Raw genomic sequence first — 20509 nt, forward strand, 5'->3', positions numbered from 1 at the left:
CCTATTAAACATTAAAAGCTTCCCTAAACAGGGAAGTCTTCTAAAAGTCTGGTAGTTGTTTTTCTCTTTGACATCTGGTGGGAGGGCATTCCAAAGGGCGGGCACCACTACCGAGAAGGCCCTCTGCCTGGTTGCCTGTAACTTGGCTTCTCGCAATAATAAAAAAATTCCTTCCAGTAGCACCTTAAAGACCAACTAAGTTAGTTCTTGGTATGAGCTTTCGTGTGCATGCACACTTCTTCAGATACACAGAAGTGAAGAAGTGTGCATGCACACGAAAGCTCATACCAAGAACTAACTTAGTTGGTCTTTAAGGTGCTACTGGAAGGAATTTTTTTATTTTGACTATGGCAGACCAACACGGCTACCTACCTGTAATTGGCTTCTCGCAGTGAGGGAACCGCCAGAACTTTTATGCCTGACCCCAATGGATTCCATTTGGCTTCGTGGCTCATAAATGGCGCAGGCTTTCTCTAAAATTCTATTTTGACTTACATCCTGCATCCCCAACCCCATTTGCTACATTGGTTTTCAAAGGGCTTAAACAACCAAGTACGTTTTATCAGGGTACGGTGGCCTTCTGTTAGGGCTAAGTGTGCGACCTCTGTACCACGGATCCAAAAAGGGCTTTGAAGGCCCTGCCCTGATCACCTGATCGCATGGGCAGTTTGTGCATCCGTAAGCTGCGTTGGTCTGATGCTTGGGTACAGGATAGGTGCAAACCAGTTCTGGCTGCAATCCTACATGCACTTACATGGGAGCGGGCCGTGTTGACCTGAGTGAAGCTTACTTCTGAGTAGACGCCGCTGGGATGTCACTGTTAATTGTCCCCTTTGGAAGTGATCAAGGCTTACTGAATCTGTGTTGGAAAGTGATACGGTGCCAAGCGCAGGGGCTCAAGGCAAATGATGACATATTCAAAGCTGTTTGGGGACGGAACTTCCGTTATCCCCGCTCTGTTCCAAGAACATGCCGCTGTTCCAGCAGCAGACTGGAAGGAGAGGCGCATGTCGCAAATGCCGGGTCTTAGCAGCAGCCCAAACCAGCTGAGGGTGATGACGGGAATGGGATATAGAGGTTGGCGCAGGCAGATGGGGCCCTGGTACATCTCTATAGCAAAAAGGACCACTCCTCCTCCTCAGCCCTGTGCCTTTTAAATTTAAAACGGGCTTCGCCCTGCCAAAATGCAATCCGATTTATTTACAGCCGGGACAGAACCTGTGGCCTCTTGACTTCCTAAGAACACGGCTAGCAACCAGGGCATATCAGGAAAGGCCTGGGATTCTGTTCCCTCTTCAGAAGTGAAAAGAAAAGCCCCAGAAGTTCCCCTCCTTCCTCTTTGCAAGTCCTTTGCGCTCCCTCCACCGATGACTGATATATAAATGCAACGATATCAAATGGGCTGGTCCCATTTCACAAGCACGCCCTGGCTGCCTTACATCTTGGCCCGAGATCGAATCTCACAAGATACTCTGCAGTGATTTACGGGTGACTCTCAATTTGTCACCGGCTGTTGCAGGAATTAAGGCTGTGTTTTGCATGCTAAAGCCTTGCTTGTTTTTCTATTCTTTCTTAATCTATTTGAATAACACTACCAGGGTGCTGTTTCATCTGGAGCATTTCCCATTCAAATAGTTATTGCTTCACTTTCTTTGCTCTTTCATGTTGCCACAGACGTGGTGGATCTGTGTTGTGTGCATGTCCCCTGCGTCGTGTTGCAGACCAAGCCATGACACAAGATTTAGGTAACGCAGATTTATGGCTACAGTTTTGTAGACTCCTTTGGGGAAGGGACGCAGTCGTAATCGCCGCAAACGCTTGTTCTTTCTTTCTGCCGGCGCCATTGTTGTCTTTTTTTCTCCTTGCAACATAATTTTTCATTTCGTTTCTATAACACTTTATATTTTTTAAGAACAAAAATATCAAAGAAGTTTACAAAGCATCAAATAAAACACCCCAAAATAAAACTCTCCCCCCACAACCTCACAATGCCTGTGATAGCAACGTCCCATACCAGATGTAACCTACGGATAGGACTCTGAACTGAAAACAGAGATGTTTTATGCACCTTTGTTATCCATGAAAATCATTCAATAAAAAGAATTTTAAAAATACAAAATATGTATTCAAAGCAACACAGTTAAGAGGAAACTAAAATATAATCTTTTGCACAGAACGCATCTGCTGCAGTTGCTGCCGCCGCCAGTGATTCTAAGTCAACAGCCATGCTCAAGAACACACAGCCATCATCATCCAGAAAATCAGGTGAGTTGAGTGTGATGCTACTTCTTGCTATTCTAATTTTGCCCCAGGAGTCCTTTGGGCCTTCTTGTTATAAGTAGTAGTTGTGGGGCAGTTGGAAGAGCAGGCTTCCTTTGGGCCCTGGTGTTCAAAGAGGATGTGGCAGATGCCAGGAGGGCAGTTCTCAAAAGAGTGTGCCCACTCTTAACACCTGGTCTTTCAATAGCAAATATGACGTTGTTGACTGTGATGGTCTTCCAGGACTTCAAGAGTCTGTTGACAACAGCTTCACAGTTGTCAAAGGGACATTCCCGCATGCCAAAGAAGAACATAGGCTGCCAACTCAGATTTTATTCTATAAGCAATGCACACTAGAGTATTTGGGTTTTCCCCTCTACGTAGTCCACTCACAGTTTAGATCTGTTACAAAAAAAATCCCTCCTGAAAAGCTGCTTCTTGAGAAACCCGTATCATTCAGAAAATAAAAGCTCATTGCAGGTTGATTCTGTGCTATCCCGCAGTTTGAGAACAGCTGTATGTGATGCCAGCCATCAGGAGGGTGATTATCCAGACCTGTCCAACTGACACTGTACCAATACCTGTAATAGGCACTTCCTTCTTAATTTCTCAAGTCGGGAGGAAAATGCATGGATAACTTAATGAAAGGAAGGGTTTTCAGATATGTTGTGAAGTTACCACATCTACCCTTATGGGTGGCATGATCTAGCGTGTTGAGGATGAGCATGGATCATTCCAGATTGAGAGGAACAACATTTTTTATGTTACAAATGGGTTTACTGCGTACACACTTGGATTAGCCTCTTTTGCTCTTCTGCAAGAAAACAGGTGGCCTGTCGAGAAGCTAAGCCAAGAGAGGTCAGTGGCTGGAAGAAGTGAAATCTATACTGCGATAAATGCACGGAGAGTGATGTTCTGCTGGTGATTGTAATAATGAAGGTCACATCCACACTATGCCTTTAAAGCACTATTATATACCACTTCACGAATCACGACTTCCCCCAAGAATCCTGAGAACTGTATTTTCATCAGAGTGCTGGGAATTGTTAGGAGATCTTGAACAAACTATAACTTGAAGGATTATTTGGAAGGAAGCCATGACTCTTAAAAAGTCTTACAACAGTGCTTTAAATATAGTGCAGATGTTTGCCGGCTTTTTCGATGGGTTTCAGTTATACACAATTTCGCCAACACGCATAGTGACTTGGAACGTAACCCCTGCACAAACCAGGGAGTGGGGAGCTGCCTGTACTTTTGTGAAACGTTTCCCCACAAGACACATGTGCATGAGGACCCCTAGGCGAATTGTTAAGCAAACCCCCAGCCGTTACGGAAGATTATGAGGCATCTCCCAGGATACTCAGTAAATTGACTTGGGAACAAAACAAGCCTTTTGGGTCTGGCCATAACTCTGTGATGGCTCATGTGTTCTGCCTGCAGATGACTGCGTGTTAACTCCCTACCATCTCTTGGGTAGCAGCTAGATAATACTGATCTAAATGGTCCAGTGCTCAGCCAATTAAGCTGCTATGTCATAGTTCCAAACTATCTTTTGTGTTATGGGGAGAGATTCTCCAAACAACTCCAGTCTAGCTGTGGTATAAGTTAACACATTCCAAAAAGTCTTAACCTTAGGAGGTTTTTATTTTGTTTTATTAATCATACATATTGAACCACCCTCTCCAGTGGATTGAACCCAGGGGTGGGCAACATGTGGCCCTTGAGATGTTGTTGGGACTCCCAACTCCCATCAGCCTCAGCCCGCATGGTCAGTGGTCAGGGATGATGGGCGTTGTAGTCAAACAATAGTTTAGCCAACCCTGATTGAGCCAAACTTCACAACAGAAGGTTTAAACCTGTCTGGCCCACAGCGTTAGATTATCCAAACGATAGGGTTGCATCCCACACAGGCAAACTTGGAGTGCTATAAAATGGGATTTGCAATTAGATTTTTTTGAAGAATATATATATAAATATGAATCTCCTAGAAAGACATTCAGGTAATGCAAAGTTTGCGTATTTGCCCAGTCCAAATCCCATCAAATTCATTTCTTTCTTTTTTTAATAATAAAAAAAATTGCCCAACAAAATGAAAGTCAGGCTAGTTATAGCTTCTGCTAATAGCTGTCATGGTGACTGGTCCTGTATGCATACTTTGAACAGGTGTAAACAATACTTGTAGTGGTAACCCACTGTGTCAGAAATGGGGCCTGGGCGTTCAACTAAGGGTGTATATTTAAGATCACTTAATTGAACTTCTGCATATTGTCCCTCTGCAGTCTGGTATGACCCCCAAAGTGTTAGGATACTTAAAATACCACTCTGTCCTTCTGAGAATTTGCCTCTTAAGCCAGTCCCATTAGAATTTATTGGATTTTTGTATTTTTATCTGGAAATGATAGGAGGAGACATTGATATATGTCTTTCTGCCATCCGTTTCCCACAAGGGCTAAAAAGAAAAAAAAATAAGAAGGCAGCGTACCTTATTTTATGATCAAGGGGTCATTCATCTAGAGCTGCTTTAAAGCCACAGTAGACTTTTTGCCAATCGCTAATAGAAACTAAATAAACACAGCCAAAACAGTGTCATCTATCTGTGGGTGAGTAATTATGAAGGATTCCTCTTTAAATAGATGTTTAAGTAAATATAGAAATATCGTTTTACAAATGCTGGCTCAAGACGAGAGGCTTGCCGGACTGCACAGCAAGGGCACTCTTGTGTGTGTGTGTCTGAGTGTGAATAAGAGGCCCAATTTACATGTTATCGACATGGTGCAACAAACAAACAAACTCCCATCTCCCTGTGGTCAGGCTCCATGCCACATTTGTTATGGGCCTCCAGGCAAGATGCCTTCAGTTGGCTGTCTCTCTTTCTGACCCAGTAGGGCCTTCTACAAAGTCAGAGCACATCCAATGCCCTTTGTGATGGCACAGCTGAGGGTCAGCAATCTTTCTGGGCCAGTGGGCGCATTTGGGAATTTGGAGAAAGCCTGGTGGGTGCCAGTCACTAAACGGTTGCCATGTCTGTCTCGCCAGCGTGGTGCATGCTCTAGTTATCTCCCGCTTGGACTACTGCAATGTGGTCTGCGTGGGGCTACCTTTGAAGGTGACCCGGAAACTACATCTAATCCAGAATGTGGCAGCTAGACTGGTGACTGGGGGTGGCCGCCGAGACCACATAACCCAGGTTTTGAAAGACCTACATTGGCTCCCAGTACGTTTCCAAGCACAATTCAAAGTGTTGGTGTTGACCTTTAAAGCCCTAAACAACCTTGGCCCAGTATACCTGAAGGAGCGTCTCCACCCCCATCGTTCTGCCCAGACACTGAGGTCCTTCTGGTGGTTCCCTCACTGCGACAAGCCAAGTTACAGGGAACCAGGCAGAGGGCCTTCTTGGTAGTAGCACCTGCCCTGTGGAATGCCCTCCCATCAGATGTCAAAGAGATAAACAACTACCTGACATTTAGAAGACATCTGAAGGCAGCCCTGTTTAGGGAAGTTTTTAATGACTGATGTTTCAATGTCTTTTTAATCTCTGTTGGAAGCTGCCCAGAGTGGCTGGGGAAACCCAACCAGATGGGCGGGGTACGAATAATAAGTTGTTGTTCTTGTTATGCCATAATACAAAATGGCTGGAGTGGGGTCACAGCATATTGCAAGATGGCTGCCACCCCGGAAAGAGCAGAAAAAGAGGCAGAACCACAAAATAGCGCAGGTGTGCCCTCCTATGAACTGTCTCCACCGATGTGGGGCGGGGGGCGGGAAGGCACCTATATCAGCCACTATTCCACGCACTCACAGAGAGTAGTTCTTCAGAACAGAAGAGGCCCATGTGAACATGTTGAAAGGGGCTCGTTCAATATCGAAATAACTGATCAGGAAGAGCAAGCCATCTTTGTAGAATAACCTCCCCAGAAACAAGCCTTCTGGACCGTGGTCTCCCTTTGCACGTGGCTTGGCTAGATCGGAGGCGATGCACGCTGCGTATGACCTTCCCAGAGCCCATCTCCGCTCAAAGTGAGAGCCTCTCGCTGTTGCATAACATGAGACACAGCCGGGTCAGAAAATCAGATTCAGCCGATCTTGGTAATCTTACTTGGTAGGCCTTAGCAAATGGTCAGCCTTGTGGGCTGCTAGCAGCAGCAATGACTGGATGTTGTGGGTCACATATTTCTTTTTCCTTTTTTATTTGTATTTGGTTTATGCATCTTTACAACTTACATATACATCATACAGCATTCATTGTTATCTCTTATCCTCCGACTTCCCAGTCCATCTCTCCATGGCATTCTACGCAGTCTTTTGTCAGCTTTATAATCTATTATTCCACCCATTTTCGTCTCAAATCATCTTTTATTTAATGTTATCTGCTGCTCATATGTTCATTCCTACTTGTAGGTTAAATTGACTATTATACCTTCTAAGATACTCTTAAAAGCACTTCTACTTGTCTCTTATCCGTGACTCATTCTTATTTCTTAGTTTCACGGTCATAGTTACTAATTCTGTGTATTCTATCAATTTATTCTGCCAAATTTCATGGGTATATCTTTTTATTTTCTTTCTTTCTTTCTTTTTTGCATATACTACTCTAGCTGCAGCGGCTGCGTTTAAAAAAAGAGATTGTGTGCATCTTTCGGAATACCATCACTTGTTATCCTTAACAGAAATTCCTCAGGTCTTTTGGTAAATGTGATCTTAAGGATATTTTCTAATTCTGTATGAATCATCATCTCCCAGTATTCGCTAGTATATTTACATGGCCACCATATATGGATTAGGGTTTCCTCTACATTGTGGCACTTCCAGCATAGATTAGACCCTTTTCTGTGCGTTTTTACCAGTTTGCTGGGTGTCAGGTACCACCAAAACATCGTCTTTTGTAATTTTTCCTTAATAAGGTAGCCCATTTAATCGTTGCCACCTTCACCGTTTCGTCTTTAGTCTCCCACTCCCAATAGCAGTTTAAATCCCCCCCCCATTCCAACCTCACACCTCCATAGGAGCACGGCCTGGCAGATAATGTTGCCAAATACCCCGCACCAGACACAGACACATGTGCATGCGCACAAACACATTGATTGGTGCTTTTATGAGATTGCTGCACTTAAGAGACCAGTTGCACAGAAGCTGGTTTTCAGGAGCCAGTGCTCTGCCTAGATACCCTGCAAATTGAGTCTTAATCAGCTTGATTAATTAGCACATAGCAGATGTGCTTTTTATCTCCCCACAAACTCCTCACTCCTGTTTTATAAATGCACCATCGGTGACTGATACACTGCATGCCTTTTATTGTCATGATTTCAGCACCTCCATTCATTAACAAGAAATTCATTAGGGGTTTTCACATTGTCTGAGAATCTTAATTTCTCAGGTGAGGGTGGAAGGGGAGGTGAAAATCTTTGTGACATGACAAGCTTGTGCAATGTGAAGAAATGCCGTAATGTGCTTCCTTGCGCTTACATCCCGTCTGCTTATGGCTGTTAATGATCCAATAACTCCTTTTTGCAAGCGTAAGGGTGTTAACCAAGTAGCCTTTTCTGGCTTGAGGCCAACACAGGTAAATTTGTTCTCCTTGTACTGTAAGTTTATAAATTCACCGAAACCCAGAAATGTGAATTTACATATTTATTTCAAGTACTTAAATCCTGCCTTTTCCAGTGGCAAACAAAAAAATCTTTTTTTTTAAGCAAGTAAAACAAAAAGCACAAATGGACAATGTTAGAAATTAAACTTCTTAGAAATTAAACGTTAGGAATTAAATATTCTGCAGCCACATTTAAAGTAGCAGGTATCATCATTAAAACGGAGCACCCCCAAAATGACAGCGAAAATGTCTTAGTTCTCTGCTGGAATGTGTGCATGATAGGCCAGAGGCGAGTCCCTTAGGAAAACGTTTGACATTCCTGACACCCGGACAAAAAAGGCCCTGTTGTGTTGCTCATCCCCGGGTAGGTATCAACAGTAGATCTCAACAGGAAGAGATCCTTGATACACTCTGAGCCCAGGCTGCTTATGGCTGTGAAGGTCAAAACCAGGACTTTGAATTCAGCTTGAAAACGTAAACGGGGCACAATTGTTATGAGTTGTGGCTTCTGGATTGTGCTAATTTGACGCAGGCCGCAGTGGTTGTGTGCTAATTCACAGTGCACCTTGCTTGCAACCCAAGTGCATTTGCTCTCACCATCTGCCAGACTAATGGTACGTACGCATTAGCAGTTAAAAATGCAACAAGCTTATTTCCCCCTGCTGTGTTTCAAGTCCTATGTTACTGGGCACGTCAGCAAGGGGGTGAGGATCTCTTCAATCGATGCACATTGCCTGACTTGGTTCCTTGTACTTGCATTCCCCAACTCTGCTTCAAGGGATCTGTCATCTGAGCATGTGCAACTGATCTTCAAAACGTACACACCTCAACTTAACGGCCGCTTAAATTTTCAAACCGGATGGGAGCTGATTTGAGGGGAAACACATCAAACAGCACTATTTCTCAAGGAAATACAGGATACATATGAATTGGGATTAACATCGTGTGTACAGTGGTGCCTCGCAAGACGAAAAGAATCCGTTCTGTGATTCTCTTCGTCTAGCGGTTTTTTCGTCTTGCGAAGCAAGCCCATTGACGGATTAGCGGATTAGCGCTATTAGCGCTTTTAGCGGCTTTTAGCGGCTTATCGGATCAGCTGATAAGCGGTTTAGCAGCTTAGAAAAAGGGGGGGAGGAAGAAAAACCCGCAGGAACTCGCAAGACATTTTCGTCTTGCGAAACAAGCCGATAGGAGATTCGTTTTGCGAAGCACCTCCAAAACGGAAAACTCTTTCGTCTAGCGAGTTTTCCGTCTTGCGAGGCATTCGTCTTGTGGGGCACCACTGTACTTGATTTCAAACACCAGCAGCATGAGCTCGCTGGAGCCACGATAAATGGTAATGTGTACACAACCTGAGTGGAATCTTAGGCAATGTGGACTCAGTTCTTAGCCACGCACCTGGTGGAGCAAACACATGTTTTCAAAACTGCACAGATCACTCACTTTGACCAAACGCTCAAGTCTGGTTGTGTGGATTGGCCTTTAGATATTGTTGTGGCTTTCATTCATTCATTCATTCATTCATTCTTATGGACACAAGCTTTATTCTGAAATGGATGCATAACATGTAGAGCTGAACAGGGGATGATTTTTCAAGGACTGAACAGAAGTGAAATGGGGCAGGTTCACCTGCTGAATTGTTGCCACTCCATGGCCAAGGTACCAATTCATTCTCCAAGAGCAGCTGCTGCAAAAACAATCAAACAAGGAAGAGGCTTTTGGCATCCCACAGACAGACAGGTTTACTGTGACATAACTTTTCACATCAGCAGTTGCATCTGATTTAAGTCGGCTCCCAACCGTGAAATGTTGGCATCTGTCTGTCTCAAGAGACAGTGGAATGCGCCTCCAGTGGTGAAGTCAAACCACCGCGTTAGCAGCACCGAAGTGGCCTCCCAGGGGCGCAAGGCTGGGCAGTGTTTCTGCAGGTCCTGGGCTGCCCAGACAACAAGACCCCCCTCTCAGCCTCGCTGATGTGGTCCAATGGGAAGCAGAGAATGTGTTTGGCACCAGCTTGGCTGCAGGAGTTGCCGGAAGGAGGCATACAAGGCGCCATCCAACTATCTTAGGGACTCCACTCTGGACTTGTGTGGGGTTTACTCCTTTGCCTTTCCTTCTACCGAAGATATCTCGCAAGGCAGCAGAGGCTTAGGATCAGAGTTTTCCTTTTCCTAGATGGGCTCCTGTGCCAAGGTTGACGAGCCCCATCTGCACCTCACTTCCCTTTTTCGCCTTCTTGACTGTTACACCCACTATGGGGTTTGAGCCCCATCGACTTTCAACAGCTCATTCTGTAACACAAGCCCCACTGAGAGTACCAGGTCCCTGATCCAAGACCATCCCCTATACAAAATTCTAGCAGTCAGTGGTTTTGAGATCAACAAGGCAACACTATACGATGTGTACTTAGAAACATGTTCCACTGAGTTCAGTGTTTGAAATATACTCGGAGTCGAGTGTGAATTTCATGTTTTTTATTCAGCTTGTAGTAGCAATGAGTGAAACTTTCCCCAAAATGTCTAGCTATATATACATTATTTACACGATGGGCCCCGCGTGATTGGCTAATTCCGGGCTGCTCCTGCAGGCCAATCAGGTCGCTGATTCACTTCCACCTGGAGCTGGAATGGGTGGCTCCTGCAGACCAATCAGACTGCTGCATTCTGGATCCTATTGTTCTAGGATTCAGCTCAGCACATAACAGTGTTGCTTTTACTCCTAAGCAAGTTCTGCAGCCCAAGAGACTGAGCGGATTCCGCAGTTGTTAATTTAGACCCTCGTCTTTGCTGCATGCACTACAGAGCAGGGTGCACCTATTTACTATTTATGCTGCTGCCCATCTGCAAATAATCCGTAGGAGGCTTACACTGCAAAAAGCATAGCAAGATACCATGTTAAAAATGTTGTTGTTTAGTCGTGTCCGACTCTTCGTGACCCCATGGACCAGAGCACGCCAGGCACTCCTGTCTTCATGTTAAAAATACACTTTGCAATAATTCAAAACAGAGGGCAATGATAATTCAGCATAAAATTTCGTAGAGTGATCTCCTTCAGCATCTGCTTTCATAAAAATTTCTAGTCCTCATTTCTACAGGGAACAATATTTGAGTGGTGTATTTACTCAAGCTCAGAAAATGAAAGGGCCCTTTAGCCCCTCTCCGTTTTCTTGGGAGTCCTAATTCCAGTAGTCCCAGTTCTATGGGCACCTGGTCAGAAAAAAAGCCTCCTTAACAATGCAACTATCTACTCAGAAGTTGTTAGTTTCATTGAACTCAATGGGGCTTCCAGGGAAGGGGGGTTAAGGATTGTGGTCACCGTTCTTCCGAAAATGTCCCAAATTCTACATCAATCGGAAATAACAACTACACAGTTAAAGGAGTGCATGCAAAGCCTTTTATGATTTGTTCCAATATCTGGATCAGACGGTTACATATCTTTCCTTTAGGCAAAGAGGCTTTCCTTTGCTTTGCCCTGCCCTGCCTAATCTCCGCACATCATACAAATTCTTAATATTTACATGGAACCATTAAGCATGCAAAGCAGCTCTCAGAAACGACACGACACCCCTTGCGACATCCGCGTAAACGTAGGTAGGTCAATATGATGATCAATTTTTTTCAGGGCTGCTGCTGATCTCATTTTACTAATCAGGAACTGAAACCGAGATGCCGATACGAGACATGTCTGGCGCAAGGAAGCTGAGCCACAGCTGCTGCCCCTGCCTCAGAGGTTGCACACTGAGTCGCAAGTCTGCATTTTAACAGAACCCGGGACATTTCTTCATTCGTGGAGTCATCTGCAATGCAATCGTTCATTCCCTCTTCTGGTTGCCACGTCTGGATTATTTATTAATTTATGCATCCTGCACCATCAGCATATATCGAAATACGAACAATGCAATCAAATGCAAAGCTAGATAAAGCAGTCACAAAACAAATCAGCAGCAAGGGGGGGGGGACACAAAAAACACCAAAGCTAGATAAAAAGACTTGAGAACTTGCTCTTTTCAGTTATTATTACACTGATATTCCATCTTTTGTCCAAGGAGCTCAAAGTGGCATACATGGTTCTCCCCCTCCCCATTTTACTATGACAACAACCCTGTGAGGTAAAATCTCTATCAATTTTTTATTTCCCCCTGTACAGAGGAGGCAATCACACGTGATGGTCACATAGGCCTGTTTCTCTGAATCTACACATGACAGTGTTTTCACACTTCTTCCTACACCAAAGTACTGTCAGTTTCAGAAATCCATAATGTTTGAAGCCGTGTGGAGAGGTAACTTGGGAGATTCCTAAAATAAAAGCTCAACAATACAGTGGTACCTCAGGTTAAGTATTTAATTCGTTCCGGAGGTCTGTTCTTAACCTGAAGCACCACTTCAGCTAATGGAGCCTCCTGCTGCTGCCGCGCCGCCGGAGCCCGATTTCTGTTCTTATCCTGAAGCAAAGTTCTTAACCTGAAGCACTATTTCTGGGTTAGCGGAGTGTGTAACCTGAAGCTTATGTAACCTGAAGCGTATGTAACCTGAGGTACCACTGTATCCACTTATTTGGCCCTGGTGGGTTGTGTTTTTTTTTTACGGGCGTATTCTGCAACTCGTCATAGCGCATCCCTGGAGGATCTATACTGAAGCATCCGCACACCATTCTGCTTTGTTAGTTGTTCTGTGATGCTTCCCCCATGCCAGAGGCGTACCTAAGGGATTGGTGAAACCAGCCTCCGCTGGGAGCGCAGTTGCCCCAGAAATGTGTCTCCAGCTATCCGTGTAAAGTTGTGGGATTAGACAAGCTGGGAGCTGAGCAGTGTGAGAACTGGCAAGGCAGTATGAAAGGTAGGCTGCTCAAGACTATGGGATGTATGATGCATATGCCCATGGTGATATGCCACCACTATCTATATCGCAGCAAGATCAAATGTGAGATAAATTGCTTTTTGGCGGGGAGGAAGGAACACACTGATACAGCTCCTTGCCAAGGGTGCAAGGAACCCTAGAGGAAGAAGTGGGGTTTCTTGGGTGGGTGGGAGCCGATACAGCTCCTTTCCAAAGGCAGAAGGGACCCCAAGTACGCTCTGCCCAACACTCTTGGCACTGCTGCTGTCTGCAAGTACACTCCAACACTACAGAGCGATAAAAGTGGGGAAACCCTCCCTCCCAATATTTGCAGTGTAAAAAGTTAAATAAGTTCAGCAAGAAGTTACAGAACATGCACTGATTGGAAATGAAGCAGTATGCCCACCCCAAAACTGTTGTGGGCCAAACAGTATTGTCCATGTATAAATCACCCCGAAACCGTCATGACCACAAATAATAATGAATGCCCTTGCAGTAGAGCAGGCATGTCCAAAGTCTGTTTCGGGGGCCTAATCCGGCCTGCCGGTCTGTTTAATCCGGTGCCTGTGGCAGTTTATTTCTTGGGGGGAAATCCAAGAAAAAGCTCAACAACTTTAATCCTTAAAAAAGGTCAACAACTTTGGTCGGCCCTCATGGATGTTAACTTCATCAAATCTGGCCCTCTTTGAAAAAGGTTTGCACACCCCTACAGTAGAGGAACCACAGGATAAGTACTGTAGTTCTTTATTTTAGAAAGGACAAATCTCTGGTTTCTTGAACGATGGGAGTGGAGACCCTCCTTCAGATACACAGGCCTGGATGATCCTCAAGGTCTCTTCCGACTACAGTTCTGTGATTCTGTGACCCAAAGGTCAGTCCCCAGGAGTGAATCTGTGAAATTAGGTAGGTTGTTTGGGGGGAGGTGGCCCCAGGTGCTTCACTTCACACGTGTTCACGCTGAATTGCATTTCCTACCTTACCCATTCACTCCATTTGGAGAGATCTTCTCCGAGCACTTCCAAATCCCTTATTTAGTCCTAACCACCCTGAAGAGTTTAGCAGCATCAGCAAACCTGCCCACCTCCGCCACTCACCCTGAAATCTAGATAATTTATACAGTGGCGTAGCGTGGGTTGTCAGCACCCGGGGCAAGGCAAGTAATTTGCGCCCCCTAACCCGTGGATTTGCGCCCCCTAACCCTAACCCCCAGATGTTGCGCCCGGTGTGGCCGGCCCCCCCTGCACCCCCCACGCTACGCCACTGAATTTATAAACAAAACAAAGGGCAGATCCGAATACGAATCTCCACTTATCCCTCCTCTCCGTTTTCTATGTATCCATTTCCTGATCTACAGAAGGACCCCTCCTGTTATTCCATGACAGCTAAATTTACGGGGGGGGGGCGGTATCTCAGAAGCAAGCTGAATATCATCGTGTTCTCCCTCTGCAGCGCAAAGCCAAGTTGAAGTCTGTGCGTGCGAGGCAGGCTTGTCCTGCTTGCCCTTCTCCCTGCTGTAGCTCGAGAGGCCGCCCACCGGCCCAGGAAGGAACCCGGCGCTCTCCCCCCCTGGCCCGGCCCGGCTCTCTAGCTGCCTCCGCCTCCCGCTGGGCTGGAGGGCCCGCCGCGGCGCCAGGCGGAACCGGCTGCGAACAATCGGGGGCCGGGCGGCGCCTGCCCGCTTCGGCCGCCCCCGGGACTCCAGCAGCAGGGGCAGGAGCCGCGCGCCTCCTTGCTGCTGCGCGCTGCCGTGCGCCCTTGGCCTGGCGTGGCCCCGGCTGCCTGGCTGCCTCGCCCGCCCCCAGGGCTAAGCCATTCCTCGCCCGAGCGGCGGCGGCGACTGCCGGGCTGGCATTGCACAGCCCCCGCCTGAGTCATCATCACAGGGGCCGCCGGCAATGGAGCAACGCGGGGCGGGGAGGGAGCGCAAAGGACAGGGCGAGGGCGGAGAGCCGGGTGCTTCTCCGCGGGGTCACCGCCTCCCTGGCTGGCTGGCTGGCTGCTGCTGTTGCTCTTGCGCCGCCCGGGGACATCCAGCCCTGCCCAGCCCGGCTCGGGGAATCCCTCCCCCTGCCCTGGCTCCAGCCGAGCAATTGCGGAGTCGGGTCACCGAGTGCGCGCCGCTCCGGAGTGCCCGCCCCAGGCGGCGAGGCCACGCCGCAGCCAACCCGGCAGCTCGCGCAACCAGAGCGCCCGCGTGAGCCAAGGCGGCGCCGGGCAAAGGCGAGCGCCGCAGCCAAAGGGCTGGTGGGGACGGAGGACGCGCAGCCGGGGGGCGCTGTGCCAGGAAGGAGCAGGTGGCAGGGATTGCTCGGGACGGTTCTGTGGGGCAGGCCGAGGCTGCCCATATTCGAGGAGGGAAACAACGACGCTTGAAGCGGCGGGAAATGTGCCCGAGGGCTGCGAAAGGCAACCGCGGTGCAATGGCTTCTCCACTCTCTCTGCTCCACGGCTTTTACGCACGAGGCAGGCTCTGCCGGTGGTGCGCTTTGTACACCGCTTAGAGCGGTTTTGCTTGACAATTCAGCGCTCTATAAATGTGGTTAAAGAGATAGAAGGCTGGTGCTCCCTTGAACCTTCGGGCCGCTTTGGCTAGCTGCCAACCTGTGGTGGAGGCAGTTGTTGGGTCACGTTCACCCCCCTCTCCTCCTGCCTTTTGCGGTTTTAACCCACACATAAAACTCTTTCCGGTTGCCATTGCGACCGGATGCAGAAATAGCCACACACAGCTGTGCCATTGGTTAGGAAAAACACGCCAACATTCTCCATAGCTGGGGTCCCCCCCCCTTTTATTAGAGCCAACTAAAAAGCCATAACTCCTGCCAACCTAGCAGTTCGAAAGCACGTCAAAGTGCAAGTAGATAAATAGGTACCGCTCTGGCGGGGAGGTAAACGGCGTTTCCGTGCGCTGCTCTGGTTCGCCAGAAGCGGCTTAGTCATGCTGGCCACATGACCCGGAAGCTGTACGCCGGCTCCCTCGGCCTATAAAGCAAGATGAGCGCCGCAACCCCAGAGTCGGCCACGACTGGACCTAATGGTCAGGGGTCCCTTTACCTTTTAAAAAGCTATAAAGTTGTGTGTGAGCTTTCGAGCAGGAATTGTGTGTGCATTTGCGTCGCGCAGGGGGTGTGGGGGTGAGGGTCTAACTCTAGGGCCACTTCCAGCCCATTTCTGTTTTCAGGTGCGATTAAGTCACTGGCAAATTCAGGTTGCCGGGTTGATTGTGAGTTTTTGCAAAACAAATCCGCTTTGCAATAAGGAAAGGGATAGGATAACACGTGCCTGATGCAACATAGTCTAGCCTCCCCATAAACAAGTCAGAATGAATGCTCATCAAATAGCTAGCATTGTCTAATCGCCTTGCAAGCAAATCAGGTTGCATTCTCAGTAAGGTAAGATTACACCATATCTGAGTAAAGCAGGCAGGCAGGCAAGCAAAGGGATGTGTTTGAAACATGTCAAGAAGGCGGTTTCTGTATGTGCTGCTGTAAAGGGAAGTGAGGGGCAGGTGGGGCTTGTCAACCTGGGAAGGAAGCCCATCTAGGAGAAGAAAAACTGATCCTAAACTTCTGCTGCCTTGTGAGATATCTTTGGAAGAAGGAAAGGCAAAAGGGGGGGCGGGGCGTCTGAGCAACCCAGGACCTCCAGACACTGCCCAGGCTTGCACCTCAGGGAGCTCACTTTGGTGCTGCTAACACAGCGGTTTGTTTCCATTGTCTCTCAAGGCCAACACCAGCAACAAGTCAAAACAAAATATTAAAAAAATATTATTTTGTTTTGACTACGGCAGACAAACACGGCTACCTACCTGTAACCAACAGCAAGGATAGTGGACCTTTTGAAGCCCAAGGGCCACATAGGCTTCTGGGGGCCATTTGCCAGTGGTGAGTGTAATAATAATAATAATAATAATAATAATAATAATTTATTTTTACCCCGCCCTTCTGGCTGGGTTTCCCCAGCCACTCTGGTCAGCTTCCAGCAAAATATTAAAATACAGTGATTCGTCAATCATTAAAAACTTCCCTAAACAGGACTGCCTTCAGATGTCTTCTAAAAGTCCTATAGTTGTTTATTTCTTTGACATCTGAAGGGAGGGTGCCACTACTGAGAAGGCCCTCTGCCTGGTTCCCTGTAACTTGGCTTCTCATAGTGAGGGAACCGCCAGAAGGCCCTTGGCACTGGACCTCAGGTAGAACTCCTTCAGGTATACTGGAAGCAAAAGTTGGCAAAACAAGGAACATTAATTTTATCTTTGCACGGTAGGCTAATTTCTTACATGCAGACACGCCTCTCCCCCCCCCCCAGGTTTCTGAAAAGTGCATCATCGACAGACGCTGAGTACACAATGTAGGAGCAGAATGGAAATAAGATAACAGTTCCCAGTGTCATCAGTATACACTGATGGCACTGAACTCTATGTCTTGCGCATGCAAGGCAAGCTTGCTGTGGCTGTGTCCTTGCAAGTCAAAAGGACAGATAAACATTAATGCCCACCCGATCACCCAGTCGGGGAACAGACGTATAAAGGTATGAGCACAAGAAGAAAACTGAGGAACGTGCACATCAGAACAATTCTGTTAGTAAAAACAATTCACCCACCAAGAGTAATCTCTGTATACATAGATGATTCATATATAGATAAAGGGATTTCTAGTCCCTGGCTAACCCCAGGGAGTGTTACATATCAGTGATGGGGGAGCAAGAAGTATGTGGGGACCAACACACACAAACACTTTTGTGTGCACATGCAGACAGTTACCAGCCAAGGAGAAGGCTATTATTATTTTAATTTATTACCCTCCCTTTACCCTTAGGTCCAAGGGCAGGTTACAACAATTTAAAATACAACATTAAAAACAGTTTTAAAAATCACCCCAAAACAGGGTGCGTCCTAAAAACACACATCTCTCGGGTGTCAAAGGCTGTTCACTGAAAACTGGAATGGAAGCTGCCAGATGCAGCTCTGTGAGAAAGGAATCCACCATTTGGGGGCTGCCAGAGAGAATGTCCCTCTCCTAGGCCACCTCTCAAAAGACTTAAGGGGGTGGTGGAAGCTCAGGGTGCTGAGCTTAACGCCTGAGGTTCTGTAGGGAAGGTGGTCTTTCAGATATTGGGCCTGAGTCATTTAGCCCTTTAAAATACTGTTGTGAACTCCTTGGATTGGACCTGGAAAGGAAGTGTCAGCCCAAATGAACTCCTCTTTGCTTATCAATGGATTCAAGGGATTCATTCCATTGCTTCAACAGAGAAGGCAATCTGCATTTCCATCAGGGTGCTGGGCCCCCAGCATCTCAGCGCAGTCTGGCACATGTACATACTTCTGTTATGTACTGAGTTGAATAGGATCCAAACTGCAGCAGTCTGATTGGTCCTAGAACAATAGGATTCAGAATGCAGCAGTCTGATTGGTCCAAGAACAATGCAGCAGTATGATTGGTTGGCAGGAACCACCCAATCATGCTCCAGATATAAGTGAATCCACAACCTGATTGGCTTACAGTAGAATTCCAGAATTAACCAATCATGTGCAGCCCATTGTGTAAATAATGTATATAAAGCAGACACTTTGAGGGGACTTTCATTCATTCCTCCTCACCACTATGAGCTGAATAAAGAGCATGAAATCACTTTGCGACACTGAGTATATTTCAACTTCATTTACAGTTTAGTTTCCAGTCCAAGCAGGGAGGCATCAGGCACACTGCGGAGGAAAGTCAATCTCAACTCCTGAAATACAGTGGTACCTCTGGTTAAGTACTTAATTCGTACCAGAGGTCTGTTCTTAACCTAAAACTGTTCTTAACCTGAAGCACCACTTTAGCTAATGGGGCCTCCTGCTGCTGCTGCACCGCCACTGCGCGATTTCTGTTCTCATCCTGAAGCAAAGTTCTTAACCCGAGGTACTATTTCTGGGTTAGTGGAGTCTGTAACCTGAAGCGTATGTAACCTGAAGCGTATGTATCCCGAGGTACCACTGTATATGCAATCAGTCTTTCAGTCACTCCACAAGCCAATTTAGCAACACGCTCACACACTTCACACATTTGCGCAGATAAGCATTGCTTGCAGAGAGTAGAAGTACACTCTGATGCATAAATGCACCCCTACAATCTGTATATGCAGAAAGAGGTGGTTGTGGAATTGCAAAAGTAGATACAGTGGTACCTCGGGTTACATACGCTTCAGGTTACAGACTCCACTAACCCAGAAATAGTACCTCGGGTTAAGAACTTTGCTTCAGGATGAGAACAGAAATTGTGCTCCGGCTTCGCAGCAGCAGTGGGAGGCCCCATTAGCTAAAGTGTCTCAGGTTCAGAACAGTTTCAGGTTAAGAACGGACCTCCGGAATGAATTAAGTTCTTAACCCGAGGTACCACTGTATATACTAGTAGACCCACAAAATCAGCTTCGCTGGTGAGAGAATAATAGTACCCAGAGTGTTTCAGTATTCCTTACAACCACTCGTGTTAGGTCACCCAGAATTTTGGATGCTTCCAGAAAACTTGTTTATCGAGCATTCATCCTGATCTGTTTGCAGTCGAGAGTAGGTGATATTGGCTGTTCAGTGGGCATTCGGGGAGCTTGGGTGACATTGCCTCAAAGCAAGTACGCTCCCAATGCGTTTCCCCTCTCTTTCCTTATCACAAAAAGTCCGGTCATCAGAATCTAAGCCTAGCCTGCTGGATCAGGCCAGGGTCCCATCAAGTCCAGCATCCTGTTGTCACAGTGACAACCAGATGTGGGAAACCAGGGAGCAGAACACAAGAGCAATTCTCCCATGGTTTCCAGCAACCTCTAGTCTTTCTTTGGAAAGCAGGCTTGTCGCCCAGGACTTCCCGATCAGCTTTAATTCTGCAACCTGAATTGGTTGGTGTGTGACTGAATCCTACCTGGAAGTGGGGGCAGTCTGGAAGTGGCTTGCCATTCCCATATTGAGGACATGGGGAGCCGTGAGGCTGCAAGCCACTTGCTTAAGGCTATCCCCCAAAAAGAGGATTTGATCCAGGAAACTTCCTGGCCTACAGCTCAGTCTTTTCATCCACAATGCCATACTAGCTCTGAAGAAGGCACACATGCATAGGTTGTGGGATAAGTGCAAAGCTAGTCAGTCTTGGATCACACACCCTTTCATTCACAGCTTAGGACTGCGTTCTTATGAATCACATACTTCAGTCAAGAGGTGTACAGGAAGGCAGACAGCAAGCCAAGAAGTATTCAGTCACGCACACCCACACACCAGCCTGGGAACGAACACATCCCGTAAAGAAACGGATATAAATACTGCTACAGTCAGCCCATGTTTTCAGAAATATACCTCCCGAGTCCTCGAGTTTCTATTCTAAACTGACCAGACATTAATCTGTTTCTAGGCTAAGGCTTACAGATGTCCCTTTCCCATTAAGATGCATTAAGTCCAGTGCTAAATCCTCTGCTTTGCAGAGCAATCCTGTCTCCATTGGGGCTTACTCGGATGGGAGCTGTAGTTGGAACATCTGGAGGCCACATCTGGGGAAGTGGTGGCTAGGACTGATGGGGTTGTAGTCCAAAATGTCTTGGGAGTGCCAGACTGGGTGTTTGCCTGTTGGAATACTTTTATCTATGTTGGGATAATTCAGAAGTGAGGGCACAGGTTCAAAACATCTGAGAAATGCTCTTCATATATTTTCATTGTTGGGTCTCTTTTCTATCTGTGGCTTGCAATGTAATTAAAACAGCCAACCAAAGACATAAATAATATGAAGTCTAAAAACGACCCTCCTAATGTTGTTGAATCCCATCATCCCTGGCCTTTGGCCATACTGGTTGGGGCTGATGGGAACTGGAGTCT

General features: G+C 46.8%; 1 protein-coding gene across 1 annotated transcript in view; it reads left to right on the forward strand.

Annotated features, from left to right (window-relative positions):
* Nucleotides 1–20509, forward strand: part of SMAD7 (SMAD family member 7) — a 107965-nt gene that overhangs the window by 6132 nt on the left and 81324 nt on the right. The window contains exon 2 of the mRNA XM_081213034.1: nucleotides 2175–2265. Coding sequence (XP_081069160.1) covers nucleotides 2175–2265 — 91 coding nt within the window. The remainder of the gene's footprint in view (nucleotides 1–2174; nucleotides 2266–20509) is intronic.

The sequence above is a fragment of the Podarcis bocagei genome, assembly GCF_964188305.1.
Source record: "Podarcis bocagei genome assembly, chromosome: 11".
NCBI lineage: Eukaryota > Metazoa > Chordata > Lepidosauria > Squamata > Lacertidae > Podarcis > Podarcis bocagei.